The sequence below is a fragment of the Catharus ustulatus genome, chromosome 17 (assembly GCF_009819885.2).
Source record: "Catharus ustulatus isolate bCatUst1 chromosome 17, bCatUst1.pri.v2, whole genome shotgun sequence".
NCBI lineage: Eukaryota > Metazoa > Chordata > Aves > Passeriformes > Turdidae > Catharus > Catharus ustulatus.
Window position 1 is genome coordinate 947,161 of NC_046237.1, and position 17,975 is coordinate 965,135.

General features: G+C 48.2%; 1 protein-coding gene across 1 annotated transcript in view; it reads right to left on the reverse strand.

Annotated features, from left to right (window-relative positions):
* RIPOR3 (RIPOR family member 3) overlaps positions 1 to 17,975 on the reverse strand; it is a 46,906-nt gene that overhangs the window by 22,644 nt on the left and 6,287 nt on the right. The window contains exons 2-3 of the mRNA XM_033075380.2: positions 5,520 to 5,646; positions 558 to 704 (exon numbers count right to left, since the gene is read on the reverse strand). Of these exons, the coding sequence (XP_032931271.1) occupies positions 558 to 704; positions 5,520 to 5,620 (248 nt within the window). The 5' untranslated portion in view covers positions 5,621 to 5,646. The remainder of the gene's footprint in view (positions 1 to 557; positions 705 to 5,519; positions 5,647 to 17,975) is intronic.

Below are 17,975 nucleotides of genomic sequence, written 5' to 3' on the forward strand. Positions count from 1 at the left end.
CTTACAGGACATCCAGAGATCACAGAGTAATTTTGAACTTCAGGGTGTAATTTTATTAAAAGAGGGAGAAAAATAAAGAAAAAAACCAAAAGACCCATCCTGACACCACCTAGAACAGCTGACTCAGGAAGTGTTCAGCAATTAGCACAAGGAAGAGAGCAGACCCTGATGAACCTTTGCAGGGCACACCCTCATTTTCAGACTCGAGTTTAATTCAGCTTTTTGAGCCAAGGCTGACTCCACACAGCTCCTCTCCAGAAGATTTTTGGCAGCCACTGCCCAGGTGTGGCTGTGCCATCCCAGCCTGTCCCGAGAGCCTCCCCTGCCACAGGGGCTCAGAGCTCTCCCTGTCACCGACATTTCACAGTGCAATAAACTGAATAAACAGCAACAGAGCACTTTGTAAACAGGCTGAGAGGGAATGGAACTCATTTCACAGTCCCAGGTCTGGGGGAGTCCCCACACAGCTCAGAGGTGCCAGATGGACACAGAGCACAGTGACAAACTGCAGCAGCACGACCAGGCAAGGCAAAGGGCAAGATTGAAAAAGTCCTTACTTAAGTCCTTTCTTCAAAGCTTCAAAAATGTTCTTCACCTGCAGTGGCTTTGGATCCCAGATGAGAGCCCCCTTCTGCAGGGAGTTGTAGGCCTTGGGGGGCTTCAGTGACATCCTTGATCTCACTGAGCTTCTGCTGAGGGACTTGCTGTGGGGAGAGAAAAGAAATTCAGGGAAGGTGCAAACGGTTTTTTCAGCATCCAACATCTCAGATAATTACTTTCAGGATCAAAATTAATTCTTGTTTCTACCAGAAGTCCCCCACATAGAGTTTTTTGTGCCAGCCTAAGGAGATAGAACACCCTAAACCATCAGTTAGAGACACCTTTAAAGCAGAAAAATCCTCTGCAAATTATTCCTGCCTGGCTCACCTCTCTATATCCCCCCCTCAGTCTTGGCTATTTTAACATAAGTTTGTTAATAATCCCTGTAAGTAAAGCCTCTAAAACAACATTACCTGGAGCAGTTCCCCATCTCCCAGAGCCAACCCAGGCAGGCTCTCTCTGAAAAGCTTTCTGCCTCCTCACCATTTCCCTCTTAAATTCTGCTCACCTGGAGGAAGGATGAGCTCCATCAGGCTCAGCAGTTACTGGTTTCACTTCCAGATTTTTGTGCTGGGTGATTAAAGCCCAGCACACCTGAGAGCTGCCCCTACTCCTGTTAGAGAAGCTCTAGTACCTACTTTAATTATTCTTGTCCTAAATTTCCACCTAACTCCAGTTTTTAACATCTGTTCTGCAAAAAATCTGATAAACCAGTTGTTGCCAAGGATTGCTGGATACTTAATTTCTTCACACCACTGATTATCTTGGTTTTTTATGATGCCTTAATGGAAAGTATTAATTAACCAAACCATTTGGAGCTCAGGTTTTCTACAACAAGGAACATAACTGTTAAATTAGAACCTTAATTAATATGACTTTTCTTGATTATGAAAATGTGTCTTTGGGTGTTGCATGCAAAGTGAGAGAGTTTCAACAGGAATAACACTGGAAGGGGCAGGGTGACCAATAAGAGCTGAAAGTCTCCTGGAATGCTCATTGCTTAAAATTCTTTCATGCTGAGAAGAAATAGCATCTAATTCAGGCTCTAGAGAAATCTAATTAGCAAACAGAAGAGACAAGATAATTCTGGTTTGAAATTAAAAGCCCAAACTACTCCTGGGTTTTGTTTCATTTTGGAATTTACCTTCAGGTGTTTGGAGAGAATTTTCCCAAGTTCTGGCACAGCATCTCAGTGCTGGGATTTCCACTCCCCTGTTCCCCAGCACCTCCCAGGGGCTGCTGCAGCCCCTCTGAGCCTGCTGTCCATGGGAGGAATCCCATTTCCATACATTCCACACTAAAGTGAAGCGCTGACACAGCCTGGAGGGCCAGCAGCTAAAACTGGAAGTTCTCATGCTGCTTTCCCTTGTGAGCCTGATCATTTCAGGATCAGATTTCCCACTTTACAGATAACAGCAACAACATTCCCTTCCTGGGGACACCACGGTGGGGAAACAGAACTGTGTCAGACTGAGAGACCCGAGGGGAAGCTGCTGAAGAGAAGCAAAAATGCATTTAGCATTGAAAGTGTCCATGTGGGGCTGGTTTGTGTGTCATCCTTGGGCAGACCTTGCACTGGGCCCCTGCAAGCTCCTGCTGAGTTTTGCAACAGTGCCTGAGGGAGAGATAAGTCAGGAAAGGGTGATTAAAACATTTCTTGTCTATGCCAGGGCAGGCTCTCGTGTTCACTGGGCTGTGACTGAGTGTCTGGGACAGAAATCTCCCTTATTGCAGTGATTCCTGAGCAAAAAAAACATCATGAAAGTGCATAAAGCGAGGCACAGAGGAGAGCTTTGCAGAGAGAAGGAAGGGGATAACCCTGAGGGATATGTGAATTATTGTTCTGAGCACTGGGATGTGCCTGGTGCAGAAGCAGCTGCTCACCACTGCTCCTGCAGATCCTTCCCTGCAAGGACCCACTCTGGGCTGCAGCTCGAGCCTGCCTGAATAACCTGACTGAGTTTTTCTTCAGATCTCAGCACTTGGTGTGATTTTAGATACCTGATCTTTGCTAGGGGTGACATTAATTTTCACTTTCACCAACAAATTAATTTATTCAAATTGAAGACCCCTCAATTGCATCCTACAGGGATTTCATTTTTTGGTCATACTCTACCATGCTGTGTTTAACCAAAGTTTAATTCAGTCATCTGGTTCTTTGAAAGGATATTTCATTGCATGAGTCAGGTATTTTACTGATATACAACAGGTTTTTTTGAGTACAACACTCCTGAGGCACACTTCCCAATAATTCTGTATGGTGCTGCTAAATGATTCACTTTGTTATTGCTCTGTTTGCCATTGCTCTAGCAGGCACTGGCAGTCAGAGATGTATTAATTTTCCATTTATAGATCATCTCTTCTAAAGACACTCAAGATTTACAGGGATTTACAGAGATTGCTGAATTCACAAACAGCACAGGATTTCTGGTGGAAAAGCTGCAGTTACACAGAGCAATGCTGCCCAAGGAGTGATGGAAAGCCAGATGGGAACAGCAGTGCAGGATGGTGCAGCAGCTCCAGAGGTGAATTCTGGGCTGCAGGGTTTGATTCCTCCCTTGCCTTTGTGTCCCAGGGGGATCTCACTGCCCTTCCTGCCAGTGACCAACCCCAGCTGACAGAGGAGCTGTGAGAGTGATGGGGTCACCCTGATCTCCTTTTCTCCAGGATGAACAACCCCAGCTCCCTGAGCTCCTCACAGGTTTGTGTTCCTGCACTCACAGGTTTGTGTTCCTGCACTCACAGGTTTGTGTTCCTGCACTCACAGGGTTTGTGCTCCAGCCCCTCACAGGTTTGTGTTCCAGCACTCACAGGTTTGTGTTCCTGCACTCACAGGTTTGTGTTCCTGCACTCACAGGTTTGTGTTCCTGCACTCACAGGTTTGTGTTCCTGCACTCACAGGTTTGTGTTCCAGCCCCTCACAGGTTTGTGTTCCAGCCCCTCACAGGTTTGTGTTCCTGCACTCACAGGGTTTGTGTTCCTGCACTCACAGGTTTGTGTTCCAGCCCCTCACAGGTTTGTGTTCCTGCACTCACAGGTTTGTGTTCAGCACTCACAGGTTTGTGTTCCAGCCCCTCACAGGTTTGTGTTCCAGCACTCACAGGTTTGTGTTCCTGCACTCACAGGTTTGTGTTCCTGCACTCACAGGTTTGTGTTCAGCACTCACAGGTTTGTGTTCCAGCCCCTCACAGGTTTGTGTTCCTGCACTCACAGTTTGTGTTCCATCCCCTCACAGGTTTGTGTTCCTGCACTCACAGGTTTGTGTTCCTGCACTCACAGGTTTGTGTTCAGCACTCACAGGTTTGTGTTCCAGCCCCTCACAGGTTTGTGTTCCTGCACTCACAGGTTTGTGTTCCTGCACTCACAGTTTGTGTTCCAGCCCCTCACAGGTTTGTGTTCCTGCACTCACAGGTTTGTGTTCCAGCACTCACAGGTTTGTGTTCCTGCACTCACAGGTTTGTGTTCAGCACTCACAGGTTTGTGTTCCAGCACTCACAGGTTTGTGTTCAGCACTCACAGGTTTGTGTTCCTGCACTCACAGGTTTGTGTTCAGCACTCACAGGTTTGTGTTCCTGCACTCACAGGTTTGTGTTCCTGCACTCACAGGTTTGTGTTCCAGCCCCTCACAGGTTTGTGTTCCAGCCCCTCACAGGTTTGTGTTCCTGCACTCACAGGTTTGTGTTCCTGCACTCACAGGTTTGTGTTCCAGCACTCACAGGTTTGTGTTCCAGCCCCTCACAGGTTTGTGTCCCAGCACTCACAGGTTTGTGTTCCTGCACTCACAGGTTTGTGTTCAGCACTCACAGGTTTGTGTTCCTGCACTCACAGGTTTGTGTTCAGCACTCACAGGTTTGTGTTCCTGCACTCACAGGTTTGTGTTCCTGCACTCACAGGTTTGTGTTCCTGCACTCACAGGTTTGTGTTCCTGCACTCACAGGTTTGTGTTCCAGCACTCACAGGTTTGTGTTCAGCACTCACAGGTTTGTGTTCCTGCACTCACAGGTTTGTGTTCCAGACCCCTCACAGGTTTGTGTTCAGCACTCACAGGTTTGTGTTCCTGCACTCACAGGTTTGTGTTCAGCACTCACAGGTTTGTGTTCAGCACTCACAGGTTTGTGTTCCTGCACTCACAGGTTTGTGTTCCAGCCCCTCCCCAGCCTCGTTGCCTCCTCTGGACACACTCAAGTGTCTCAAGGTCCTCCCTGAACTGAGGGGCCAGAACAGGGCACAGCACTCGAGGTGTGGCTTCACCTGTGCCAGGTGCAGGGCAAGAATGAGCTCCCTGCACAGAGCTGTCTCAGGTGAGGGATCCCCAAGGGTGACTCAGGTGAGGGATCCCCAGAGCTGTCTCAGGGGAGGGATCCCCAAAGCTGTCTCAGGTGAGGGATCCCAAAGCTGTCTCAGGTGAGGGATCCCCAAAGCTCCCTCAGGTGAGGGATCCCCCAGAGCTGCCTCAGGTGAGGGATCTCCCAAAGCTGTCTCAGGTGAGGGATCCCCAGAGCTGTCTCAGGTGAGGGATCTCCCAAAGCTGTCTCAGGTGAGGGATCCCCAGAGCTGTCTCAGGTGAGGGATCCCCCAGAGCTGTCTCAGGTGAGGGATCCCAAAGCTGTCTCAGGTGAGGGATCCCAAAGCTGTCTCAGGTGAGGGATCCCCAAAGCTCCCTCAGGTGAGAGATCCCCCAAAGCTGTCTCAGTGAGGGATCCCCCAAAGCTGTCTCAGGTGAGAGATCCCCAAAGGTGTCTCAGTGAGGGATCCCCAAAGCTCTCTCAGATGAGGGATCCCCCAAGGGTGTCTCAGGTGAGGGATCCCCCAAGGCTGTCTCAGGTGAGGGATCCCCAAAGCTGTCTCAGGTGAGGGATCCCAAAGCTGTCTCAGGTGAGGGATCCCCCCAGCCTGCTGCAGTGCCCAGGCTCACTCACCCCAGTTTCCTGCTCTGCACCGTGCTGAAGCCAGTGAAGGAGCAGCTCCTGCTGATGCCAGCCCCGTCCCCAGGGGACACAAAGGTGAGCTTCACCGACATGGCTCCCAGGCACTGAGTGCTGCCTCCTGCAACAAAACACAAAAACACATCAGGCCAAACCTTCCTGGCAGCTCTCGTGCTGCTGCAACAGCACAAGGCAGAATAAATTGGAAAAAAAGGCTTGTCTGCAATTCACGTTTCCTGTGCTGCCATCCACGGTGCAATTAATCAGGGGTTGGACAGTCTAAAATGAAATCTCTCATGCCCTCTTCGATTTCTGATTGATTTTACAAACTCACTGTGCAAGAGCCAGAGTAGCCTCAGCTCAGAGGCTCTCCACATTTCTGACTTCTTAAAAACCCTGTAATTGTCCCAGTGCTTCAGGAGTGCAGGCCAGCCTGAGCATTTCCAAACCAGGGTGGGTGCCAGAACAATGCTTAAGCTCCAGACTCAGTCAGGACCAAAAAGCAGCTCCTTGCATCTGTGCAGAGCCACGCTGCACTCAGTGGTGGAACTGGTGCTTAAGCCCAAGGCAGCAGTCTGGTTTTAACAGTAAATTTCAGGTTCATGCTCCTCCTCTGGCAGGGTTTCTCTTGGATTGCTCTCTTGTTTTCCATCAGTCAAACTCTTTTGCTTTTTGGAGAATTGTGTTCTCTGCCATATGTCCACAGATTCCAAGTCCCAATATAAGTAACAGACATATCCTTCAAAGCAGCTGTAGAAAATCAGCCAGACAGTTCATATACAGAAAAATTCCCTTCCTTCCCCCCTCAAGCTGGTGTAATGTAAACACCACAAGTGAGTAAATCTGGGTATAACAAAGAGCTGGAGGATGTGTTTGGAGGGAGAAGTACAAACTGCAAGAAGCAGCTCTGAATGCTCCATGCAGAGGTTTGTCCCACATTGTGGAATGTGCCCTGAAGAACACTGAATCCTTCAGAGGGGATGCTGGAGAGGAGCTGTGCACTCAGCCCTCGTGCCTGGCATTATCCCTTCAGCCTGGCCACCACCAGCCAGGCTACAAGCCCAGAAATGTCAGTGTGAGACTCTCCTGGCTCTGCCACTGATCCTCCCTGCCTGGAAGGGCTGCTGCAGAGAGCTGCATGGTTCAAGAGCTCCCAGGAGGAAGGGATTGGAGAGTATTTTGCTAACTCTGGGCTGCTCTACAAGTCCAGGGAATTACTGCCAGTGTCCACCTAAAGCAGGAACAAAAGCTGCTCCAGGAGCAGAGATCCTGCCTGGCCAGGAGAAACCTCTCAGTGATTCCCTGGGCTGAGGTTTGAACTCCCATCTCCTGCCTGTTCCGTGTGCCAGGCTCAGCAGTGACCTGGGGAAAGCAGAACGAGGTGTGACAATGACAAACCCAACAGACACCTGCTCTGCAAGGTCTGCAGTGTGCAGAGAGGTGCTGGGCACGGCCAGGAATTCACTGCTCAGAGCAGCAGAGCCCTCAGGACTGCACAGCCCCAGGAGGACCCACAGAAATCTCACAGAAAATCCAGGTGCCTCCTCCCCACCTCTCAGTGAAAACACACTGCACTTACATTGTCTTGCTTTGAAGAGATCCCCCTTAACCCCCTTGATCAGAGCTCAGACTTGCATCACATCACAGCTGAAGTTTCAAAATGTTTTCCATTCTTCCCTCTATTTTCAGATGTTTGTAAGTCTGTGAACTGTCACCCCATCAAAAGGATCATTAGCCTGAAGAAAGCATGCAACTTACTGAAAAATGTAATTGCATAACAAGCTGTTAAAGGAAGAAATTAAAGGAATAGCCTTGTGGTTATTGACCACATCCCTCATCAAGGCTGAGCCAGATTCCCAGGATCTATTTTTCAGCTCTTTAACCTGGGAAGCTCAGTTCATGGCTGTAAGGGACGAGGAAAGTGCAAGAGCAGCTGACACTGAAGCGTTTGGAGCACACAGATATGGAACAAACACAACCAGGCAGAGCCTTGGCAGGGAACAGAAAGTGGAAAATTATGACAAGGATCCTGAAGCAAAATCTGTGGGACTGGACTCTAGATGTGAAGGACTATGTGGGAAATGTGCAGACCCCCAAAACTCCTAAATCACCCCAAATTGCCTGGAGCTGACCACGTGTGTTTATAAACCCGGTGTAATTCTGGATTTGCAATTCAGTAGAAGCCAGAGATGCCTTGGGCATGGCCAGAAGCATTTCAGCCCCTCTGGGGTCATTTCCTTTCTGTAACTGCCCAAAGCTCAGTCCCCAAGGCCACTGACCCTGCCCTGTCCTGCTCTAATGTGCTGCTTCTACCAACAGCAGCTCACAAGCAAATCTTCCCAACTCCCTAAGAATGCAGAGAATTTATTAAAGCACCATTCAAGGGGTTATCACCTCAAAATAATTCCAACAAAGTCAATGCCTCTTGATACACACACTTGCATATGGATTTTTTTTTTTTTGGTACCTAGAAATCTTATGGCTCATTTCACACTCCTGAGCAGACCATAAGCTGGATGTCAATAATAAAACATTTCATTTGTAAGAAAGACTTATAAATGCAGTTGTTTAAACAGAGGGTTTGCTAGCTGGACTGTCTGTGTAAAAGTGCTGAGCTACACAAGTGCCCCTGAGAAAAAGCATCTGGACCCCTCTCAAATTCTACTGCTCCTTTAGGGCAGAATAAATCAGAGAAGGAGCCCTGACAAAGCCCAGTTCAAATGTGCCTTCCAGCCTGGAAGCTCTGCTGTGCAGCCAGTGTGCCAGATCTCCTGAAGGCAGGGATAGTGCCCTGGGGGCAGAGAACTCCCTCCCTTTTGCTGTTCCCCAAAAGCAGGAGGTGAACAGCAGAAAGCCGGGGGCTGCGAATGCAGAGCAGCAGAAAATCAAAGGGTCTGTTGCCAGGGGCAGCTGGAACACCAAACTGCTGGAAAATGGAGCCTGGACAAGGTGTCCCAACCCCTGTGAGCCTTGGGCACCCCTCCAGCTGCCAGGGACTCTCTGGCTGTGATGGTTTAATTTTGTGATCTGTCCAGTTGACACTGCACATCTCAGAAATGCATCTTTAAATCAAAACAGAATTTTTTCTCAGATGAGATGAGTAGGCTTGTCTGGCCCTGTCCCAGTGGCCCATTTGCCATGACAGAGTTTGGTGTTTCAGCTCTGGTGTGGCCAAGTGTCCAGGCAGGCTGGGGACTCACAAACTGCACCTTCTGCTCCTCTCTCTGAGGCTGCTCCTCCAGCCAAATGACCTTCCCCTTCTACAAACAAAATAATGCTGTCTGTTTGTGTTTATGGCTAAACTTTTCCAGCCCTGCTCACATCTTTAATTGTTTCTGGGCACAATGGTTTCAACAGTTTTATGGGGAAAATATGACTCACTAATTCTTGCAAAATGTTTCTGCTGGTGTTTCGTGCTTTAAGTTAGCCCCATGTTTTTGTGTTAGCATCTCTAGAGGTGAGCCTTGCTGGGGAGAGGATTCCTGCTCCCCTGCAGTGTGCAGTGCTCCAGCTGGGAATGGGCACAGACACTTTCTCCTGGCTGTTTCTGCACAAGCTGCTCCCCTCTCTGTCTGTCTGTCTGTCTGTCTGTCTGTCTGTCTGTCTGGACAGGGCTCAGACCTGACCACTGGGGCACTGCTGCTCATGGCACAAGAGCCAGGCTGAACCCAAGCAAGTTCTGTCACTGCAAAACAAACAAATTCCTGACAGACATCAGTTGTGAGCAGCTTCAGTGGCTGAGGCTCACCTTTGTGATCCTGGATACTTTATGTGCTCAGGATAATCTGGTGCAAACTTCTCCTCCACTTTTAAACCCTTGTTATTCTTACACATCATTTCATTTGTAAATATTACACTCACTTTACTTGGAAAGACAAGAGAGCCATTTTATCTTCTAATTCTGGGAACCAGAGCTGATTTCACTCTGTATTATCACAACACAATACTTAATTCAGTATCTGGGAAGCCCAACAGTTTACTGGAGGGACTGGAGCCTTCCTGCTGAAATCTGGGGGTTGGATTTGTGCCCACCAGGGTGGATTTGTGCAGAGCACATCAGCCTATTGCAGAGTTACCACCTGGAATTTATGTCCTTCATAGAATGGTTTTATAAAATTCACTTCCTGACAGAGGTGACATTGGCTGTGCTGGCTCTGCTCCATCTCAGCTTTCACAGAACCAAGGTCAGCAGTGGTTCAGTGCAGGAGCATTCAGCGCCTTCAGAGACCTCTGGACTGCAGGGATGAGCTGTGATTCCAGCTCAGCATCGGCTGTTTCAAAAGGAACTCAGTCAAAGCTGCAAGGTTTCCATCCTGCTTCCCTGAATTCATTACCAACTCTAACAGAATAAGAGTTTTGCTGCTACAACTGTCTGAGGATCAGGATTTTAGCTGAAAGAAAAATCTACAGCAAGCTTTTCATGGATGGAAAGACAATCCTAGCACAATTACACCAAAAATCTTTAATTTATGCTAAATTTCACGATCATAAGCCGCACTGAGTATAAGCCACACTTCTGGGTGCCAGCAACTTTTCATTCTTTGTCCATACATAAGCTGCACCTGATTATAAACCACACATTACAATACAGAGTGTGATAAAAGGGATCTGATAAAAGGTATCCCCATCTGTTGAGGGTAGGGGCAGTGATCCTGATCTCTGTGGGAGATATTCTGCTAATGGGCATCCATTGAAACCAGGCAGGGCATTGTTCTTTATCTCCATGGGATATCTCCTGTTCATGGCCATGGTTTATAAACCAGCTGGGGCAGTGTTCTTTATCTTTTCACAGCCCATCCTTCCTCCAGCCAGTCATTTTCTGCTCATGGCCATTGAGTCCCACTGTGGCACTGATAAAATTACTGCATCCCATTGGGAGTTGCTCCAGCCAGGGGGAAGAGCCCAACATTTCTTACCAAAATAAAAACAGAGGTTTTGGGACACTAAGGGAGCCCCTTTCTCCACTGGACTCCAGAGGAAAACCGGATTTCTCCACATCCCCACTGGAGCTCCGGAGGGAAACTGCACCTTGTCCAGGAGCACTGCTCCAGCTGAGCCACATCTGTCACTGCAGGAGGATGCAGCCACCATGGGATGGGACTGCTGCCAACACCCTGCCTGACGGGTGTCAGGCTGTACTCTGACTGTGTCAGGGTTTGGGGTTTGTTCTTTGTAGTGCTGTATTTCTATTTTAATTTCCCTAGTAAAGAACTGTTATTCCTAATTCCCATATCTTTGCCTGAGAGCTGCTTGATTTCAAAATTATAATAATTTGGAGGGAGGGGGTTTACATTCTCCATTTCAAAGAGAAGCTCCTGCCTTTCTCAGCAGACACCTGTCCTCCCAACTAAAACAGCAACTTTTCCTTCTTTGTCCATACATAAGCCACACCTGATTATAAGCCGCACTTTGGGTTCGGACCAGAATTTTAGTCAAAATGGTGCGGCTTATAATGGTGAAATTACTGTAAATTTAAGACTGATTCTGTAAACTGGGCTATGTTTGCTTTCCATCACATTAATGTAATCACAAATATTTTTGTTCTTGCTGATTTCAAAACACAGGGACAATGGGTTTAACTGATTTAACCCTTCTGGGTGCTGCTGAGGGTGGTATCACAGCAGACAATGGCATTTGTCTTTCCTGATACTGATAGAGAAAAAAAATCAGATCACCACCCTGGATTACAGCCCTGTCAAAGTGTCAGGGCTGCTCTAGGCCTGACCCAGTGAAGTTTTTGTGGTTTCAATGCAGTGTGGAATAGGTGGAAATGTCTGAGCCTTGGCAGTGCTGAAGAATCCAGAGCTGGAAGGAATGAGAGGTGACAACGTCCTGCTTCTGTCCCCATGAGGGTGATGAAGGCTCTGATGGGGGCTGTGATGGGGGCTGGGTGAAGCAGGGGTGAAGTGACCCCGGGCTGAATCCACTGGGAAAATCCACTCTGAGTTTGTTTTCTGCTTTCCAGCATTCCTCAGGAAAACCATTGACCTCAGGAGCAATGTCTACTCTGCTACATAAACATTCCAAATTTATCATCCAGACCCCTTGCATTTTAAGTGGTTTTCTTCAGCTGTTTGACAAACGTTCTATTTATACAGTTATGGGCAGAGCTAAAAAGATTTATCCTTGAAAAGAAGAAATATTATTTGAATTAGGGAGACACACAGTGCCCTTGATCTCAGAACACATCTCCAAATGGGTATTTTAACACAACATCACACCCAGGGAGGGATCTGTGCTTCAGACAAATCCAGCCTGTGGCCAGAGCTCCCAGCACAAGGATTCCTGAGCAGGTTTGGTGTCATTCCCTCCAGCAGGGCTCTGACCTGGGCCTGTCATTGCTGAGGATCTGCTGGGAGCTGGAGCTGCCCCCACACCGGGGAGAGCCCCTGCAGGCACAGACACGGGAAATGTGGGCTTGATACTGAGTTTTATCTGCTCAAACAGATTTGTGAGGAGGGAGAGAAGGGTCACAAACGGCTTCCACCCATCCATCAGACATTTCTGCTGGGTTAAGATTGAGCAATAGGAGCAATTACATCACATTCTGCTGAGGATGGGAGCTTTGCTCCCCTGTGGAGCTGCACATGTTCCACAGACCTCCCTGACCCGAGCCTGTGTAACCCAGATTATGAGAGCCCTTCACTCTGCACCAAACTTACATCTGCCAGCTCCTATTAGAAAATGTCCAATGATTCAGGAATATAATCCCACTCTTATAGGTGCTTTAGGCTCTTAAGAGCTGCTTCAATTGATTTTTAATAAGAATTACATTCAGAGCTTGCATTATTTAGGAAGACAGGACTTCAGTGTGTAACTAGTTTTGGTACTTTTGCAAATTTTATCTAAGCAGATTCAACTCTTGAATATATATTTAAATACTGACATACTTTCCTCCTAGCCATACTTAAGCCATTAAAGGAAAATCAGATAAACAGCTTTGATCCAAGTTATTGCTTTACTCATTAGGCTCTCCTGTAGCTTCATGGAGCTTCTGGAAATGGCATTTTGGAGCCCAGGCTTCCCAGGCTGCAGTGAATTTGAATATCACAGGCAGTGCTCTCAGACAGCTTGTCCCATGCTGGAGTCAGGTCTGATGGCCCCATTTCTGGGGGGTTCTTTGAACACAGGACTCAAATTTCAAGTCCAGGGCGAGCTGCTTTCCAAGCCTGCACCCCAAATGCTCCTGTAATTCCAATCACCTTCCCTCAGTGACTGTGCACATCCAGAGGAAATGCAGCAGCCACTTATTCCAGATTCCCAGCAGAATCCTGCAGGAGCTGCCCTGACCTGGTCAATGAGCTGGAAATGATTTTCCAAGATGTGATGTGGCCCTTGGTGCCTCCCAGCAGCAGCAGCTGCCAGGGAGAGCTCAGCATGGATCACCCCAGAGCCTGTCCCCTTTCCCTCATGGGAATGTGGCACAGGGGGCCACAGCTGGCTGGAAACCCCACTGTGTCCTTCTGGCAGCCTTGGACTGGGCAAAGCCACAGTGCCTGCCCTTAACCAGCCCTGTTCTGCATCCTGTGCCAGCCCTTGGCCCCACTCTGCAGTCTGGGGGAGGCACAGTTCCCCCATTCCCAGCTGATTGATGAGCACAGGGCTCTCTGTGCTGCTCTGGCTTCAATTCCCAGCTTGTGACAGCCCTGCCAGGCTCCCAGGGCTGCAGGAAGGTGGCAGCTCTGCAGGAAGGTGGCAGCTCTGCAGGAAGGTGGCAGCTCTGCAGGAAGGTGGCAGCTCTGCAGGCTGCAGCCCCAGCTCAGCCTCACTGCCAGGACCCTGCACCCAAATCCCAGCAGAGCAGCTTCCAGGGATGCCCAGGCTCCTCCATCTGGGACACAGAAAACCTGCCTGGCAGCAAGGCACTGAGTCCCAGCACCTCTGGCCTTGGCAGACTCCTCCTCACTCATGATGAACCCAAGGACCATGGCTCTGTAGCTCAGACCTCCTTGTCCCTGCTGTCCCCAGCCTGAGTGTGTCACAAACTGCTCAGGGTGAGCAGCTCCCCAGCCACCTGCTCATGCAGGAGCCCAGCTCCAGGTTAATCAGCACATAAGGAAGGTCCTCCATCTCTCCAGGTTAATTAGGACATAAGGAAGGTCCATCTCTCCAGGTTAATTAGCACATAAGGAAGGCCCTCCATCTCTCCAGGTTAATTAGCACATAAGGAAGGTCCTCCATCTCTCCAGGTTAATTAGCACATAAGGAAGGTCCTCCATCTCTCCAGGTTAATCAGCACATAAGGAAGGTCCTCCATCTCTCCAGGTTAATCAGCACATAAGGAAGGTCCTCCATCTCTCCAGGTTAATTAGCACATAAGGAAGGTCCATCTCTCCAGGTTAATTAGGACATAAGGAAGGTCCTCCATCTCTCCAGGTTAATTAGGACATAAGGAAGGCCCTCCATCTCTCCAGGTTAATTAGCACATAAGGAAGGTCCTCCATCTCTCCAGGTTAATTAGGACATAAGGAAAGTCCTTCACCTCAGCCTCAGGGTTCTGCAGAGTCCCAAGGCCAAGTTTCAACAGCAGCACCACGATGGGCAGGTAAATGCTTTGATTATTGCACTGGGAAGAGTCTTTAACCAAATCACAAACTTGCAGCAAAAGGGAAATCTGATGTCCAACAGCACGGGGGGTGTAATTTGTTATCTTCAAAAACTGAATTCTGTGAATCACAATATCCTGCTGCTTCTGAAGAGGGACAAACTCTGTCATTGACCTGTCTGAGCAGGAAAATTGTTCCTTTACTAAGAACTGAACCATCCAGCCCCTTCTGTGGCAACCATGCTTTGTTCCCACAAATGTTACCACGATAATCTTGTGCCCCAGAAATAAAGAAGTTGCTAAGTTAGGATCAGTATTCCAGAGAGCACTGGGAAAAGAGGAAAATACATAAAATTTGATAGAAGAGAGAAACAGGACAAAAGGTTTGTGCTTTAAAGCCAAATATTTTTATAGAACGAACCAAGAACTTTGAATATATGTGGGTATATTTGTATTTTTCCCTTCACTTCTTACCAGCTCCTAATACACATGCTCTGCCATTCATGGCCCACATTTTTTATGCTGTTACTCTCTGCTTTTATTTGGTTTGGGCTTGTTTTTAATGAGGTGAACTTTGCACAGCCCAGCTCCAGCTCCTATAAAATCTGTGTCTTAAATGGCCAGATTTAGTGATTTTTCTGTGGAGAGGAAAAGGCCTCCATCCTACCCACACAGCTGTACTTGGAACCAGATGTCAGCCCCTCTAAACTGAGCTGATGAGGGCAGGGGTATGGTCAGGAAAGCTCCTGTCTAGGTCCTGCCTCTGGAATTATGGAAAGTGCTGCAAAGCCTGGTGCTTGCAGGGAAAGGGAGGAGGAGAATTCCTGCAGGAGGAAAATCTGCACTGGCACCCAGAGCCCTGCTCATCCCCAAATCCTTCTGCCCTTACCCCAGTGCTGGAGCTGCTCTGCCCCTGTCCCTGCCCTGACAGACCCAGGGCTGCTCTGAGCCACCTCTGCACTCAGCAGCTCTGAAGGGACTCCAGTTCCTCCCCTCAAGGCTTGTGTCAGACATAAAGCACACCAGTTCTTGAAGATCATCACTTCTGAGAGAAATCTGACTAAACAAGAACATTTTTTAAACTAACTTTGCCCATGAGTGTGTTTTTAAAATATAAAGAGTCCTCTGCTGCTGGTTCAGAAAGAGAGAAGATTTTCAGGACCATCACTTCTCTGCCCAGTCTGGCTCCCATCAGAGCCACTGGGAGCTTTGCCATCACTTCAGAGATGATCAACGAGACCTTGGAGGTCATGATTTGGCACTCAAACTGGAAAAATGCATAAGTGTGCCTTTTTTTTCTTTTTCAGAAAAGATGCATCAGATTCTCCCTCTGGTGCCTAACTTAAGCTTCTTTAAAACAACGATTTGTGATTTGGTTTTGTGTGCTGTTCATCAGTCCCTTCCTGCAGTGTGGAGCAGGTCCCTTGCACTGAGCCACAGCAGCAAAAAGGAATCTTCTGCTGAATAAAGCCTTGTGAGACTCAGTCATTACATGCAGAGAAAACTGGGTTTACTGGGGCCCTAATTCCCCTGGGGACTCCCATAATATAAATTATTAATAATAAAAATAAACATTGGCTAGCTTGAACTTCTCTTCATTCCCTTAGAGCTTATTTTTGTGATGGAATTAGCTAAATAAAGCCCACTTGAAAGAACGTTTAATTGCAAACTATCCAAAGAAAACAAAATGGAACTAATTGGTTCTTAGATATTAAACATTCAAAAGGAGATGGCTTTGGAAACAGCTGAAAGACTAATGTGCACTAGGGTACAAATGGTGCAGTGAGCAGCTGAGGAAAATGCAGACTAAACTGGACTACATTTACTTTTAAACCAGATATTCCAGTCTAGTCAGTCTAGAAGACAGCTTTGGATTGTTTCAAGCCTAAACAGAATTACAGCAGCACTCTCTGCAAGGTTATAAAATCAGAGGAGGCAAATTTGTACTGACTGTGCCCAGGAAATGCTACAAAACCTCCAGTGGCTGCTCCTTCCTGGAGTGTCCCTAAAATCCCCTCCAGCCTAGGGACACATCCTAGCAGGGCTGTTTCAAGTGGTTTTTGTTGAGCAGTTGTTTTCCTGCAAGTCTGGTGGGGAGGGCTCACAGAACCAGTTCTGGCACAAAGGAGAGAGGCTGTGCTTCCATCAGGGAGCTGAGCTCTGCCCTGGCTCTGCAAACGCCCTTCCCTCAGCCCTGGGCTCCTGGGCTGCTCCTGAGTTCAAACATTTCACAGGCACAAATGGAAAGGATCCGTGTGGTCAGGTGAAAACTCCCTTTCCATGTTCACCAGATGTTAAATAGCTGCCACACTTATTTCAGAAGTTTTTCTAGCAAGACCAGGAAGTGATGGCTGTGACGTGACTGACATTTGTAAACAAGAAAAAACAATTAAAACATACATTAAAGGGGAGCAAGAAGTAGATAAGTTATAACAAAAATCAGACCATAAAGACAATTTTAAAAAGCAATGAGAGCTGGAAGAATTTTCTCTGGAGGACCAGAGTGTGCAGTGAAATCAGACTGGTGCTCAGCCACTGCAGGGGCACCATCCCATCAGCAACTTGTTTTTATTTTGCCACTTATCAGTGAGTGACAGTGAGGAGGCCTCTGCCAGAGATAAGAAATTCCTGGAAATGTCAGGGCCCCCAGAACACCCAGCCCAAGCACAGAGAGCTGCTCACTGGCAAGGGAAGGCAGACACAACTGAAGGGCTCAGCAGAAGTTGCTCAGCAGGATCAGTCAAGATCAAACCACTTCAAGGTTTAGGCCAAAGGCTAAAGTAATTTAAGGTCCCTTGAAATGTTATGAATACCATCAACAAACACGGCAAGAGTCACTCATGGAAATGCATTTCAGCTTTGTGCACAAAAAATCAATCAGCTCTCTGTCTCAGACTTCTTCAAAGACTCTGAACCCAATTGTTTGTTCCCTGAGGACCCAAAGCTTTTACTGAAATTACCACATCTGCTTGGTGTTTCCTATTTTACAGCATCACAAGGAGTTTTTCTTCAACCCTGGACTGGTTTACTCAGCATCCATGGACAGTGATGATGTGAGGTCCCACTGGTGATGATCTGAGCCCCCACTGGTGATGATCTGAGCTCCCACTGGTGATGATCTGAGCTCCCACTGGTGATGATCTCAGCTCCCACTGGTGATGATCTGAGCTCCACTGGTGATCTGAGGTCCCAGTGGTGATCTGAGCTTGAACTGGTGATGATCTGAGCCCCACTGGTGATGATCTGAGCTTGCACTGGTGATGATCTGAGCCCCCACTGGTGATGATCTGAGCTCCCACTGGTGATGATCTGACCCCCCACTGGTGATGATCTGAGCCCCACTGGTGATGATCTGAGCCCTCACTGGTGATGGTCTGAGCTCCCACTGGTGATGGTCTGAGCTTGCACTGGTGATGATCTGAGCCCCCACTGGTGATCTGAGCTCCCACTGGTGATGATCTGAGCCCCACTGGTGATGATCTCAGCCCTCACTGGTGATCTGAGCCCCCACTGGTGATGATCTGAGCTCCACTGGTGATGATCTGAGCTTGCACTGGTGATGATCTGAGCCCCACTGGTGATGATCTGAGCCCCACTGGTGATGATCTCAGCCCTCACTGGTGATCTGAGCCCCCACTGGTGATGATCTGAGCTCCCACTGGTGATGATCTGAGCCCTCACTGGTGATTATCTGAGCCCTCACTGGTGATTATCTGAGCTCCCACTCAGATCCTCTCAGAGCTGCCAGGGTCAGTGCCCAGGGCAGGGACCTTCCTGGCAGAAAGGCACCCTTGGGTCATCTTCAAAGCTCAGAAATGGCCATTCAGATACAAAACATACTGACAAGAGATTGATGAGAGCCAGGGTTAAATCCAGACTCTGACACAACTGCAGCTCAAGGGCAG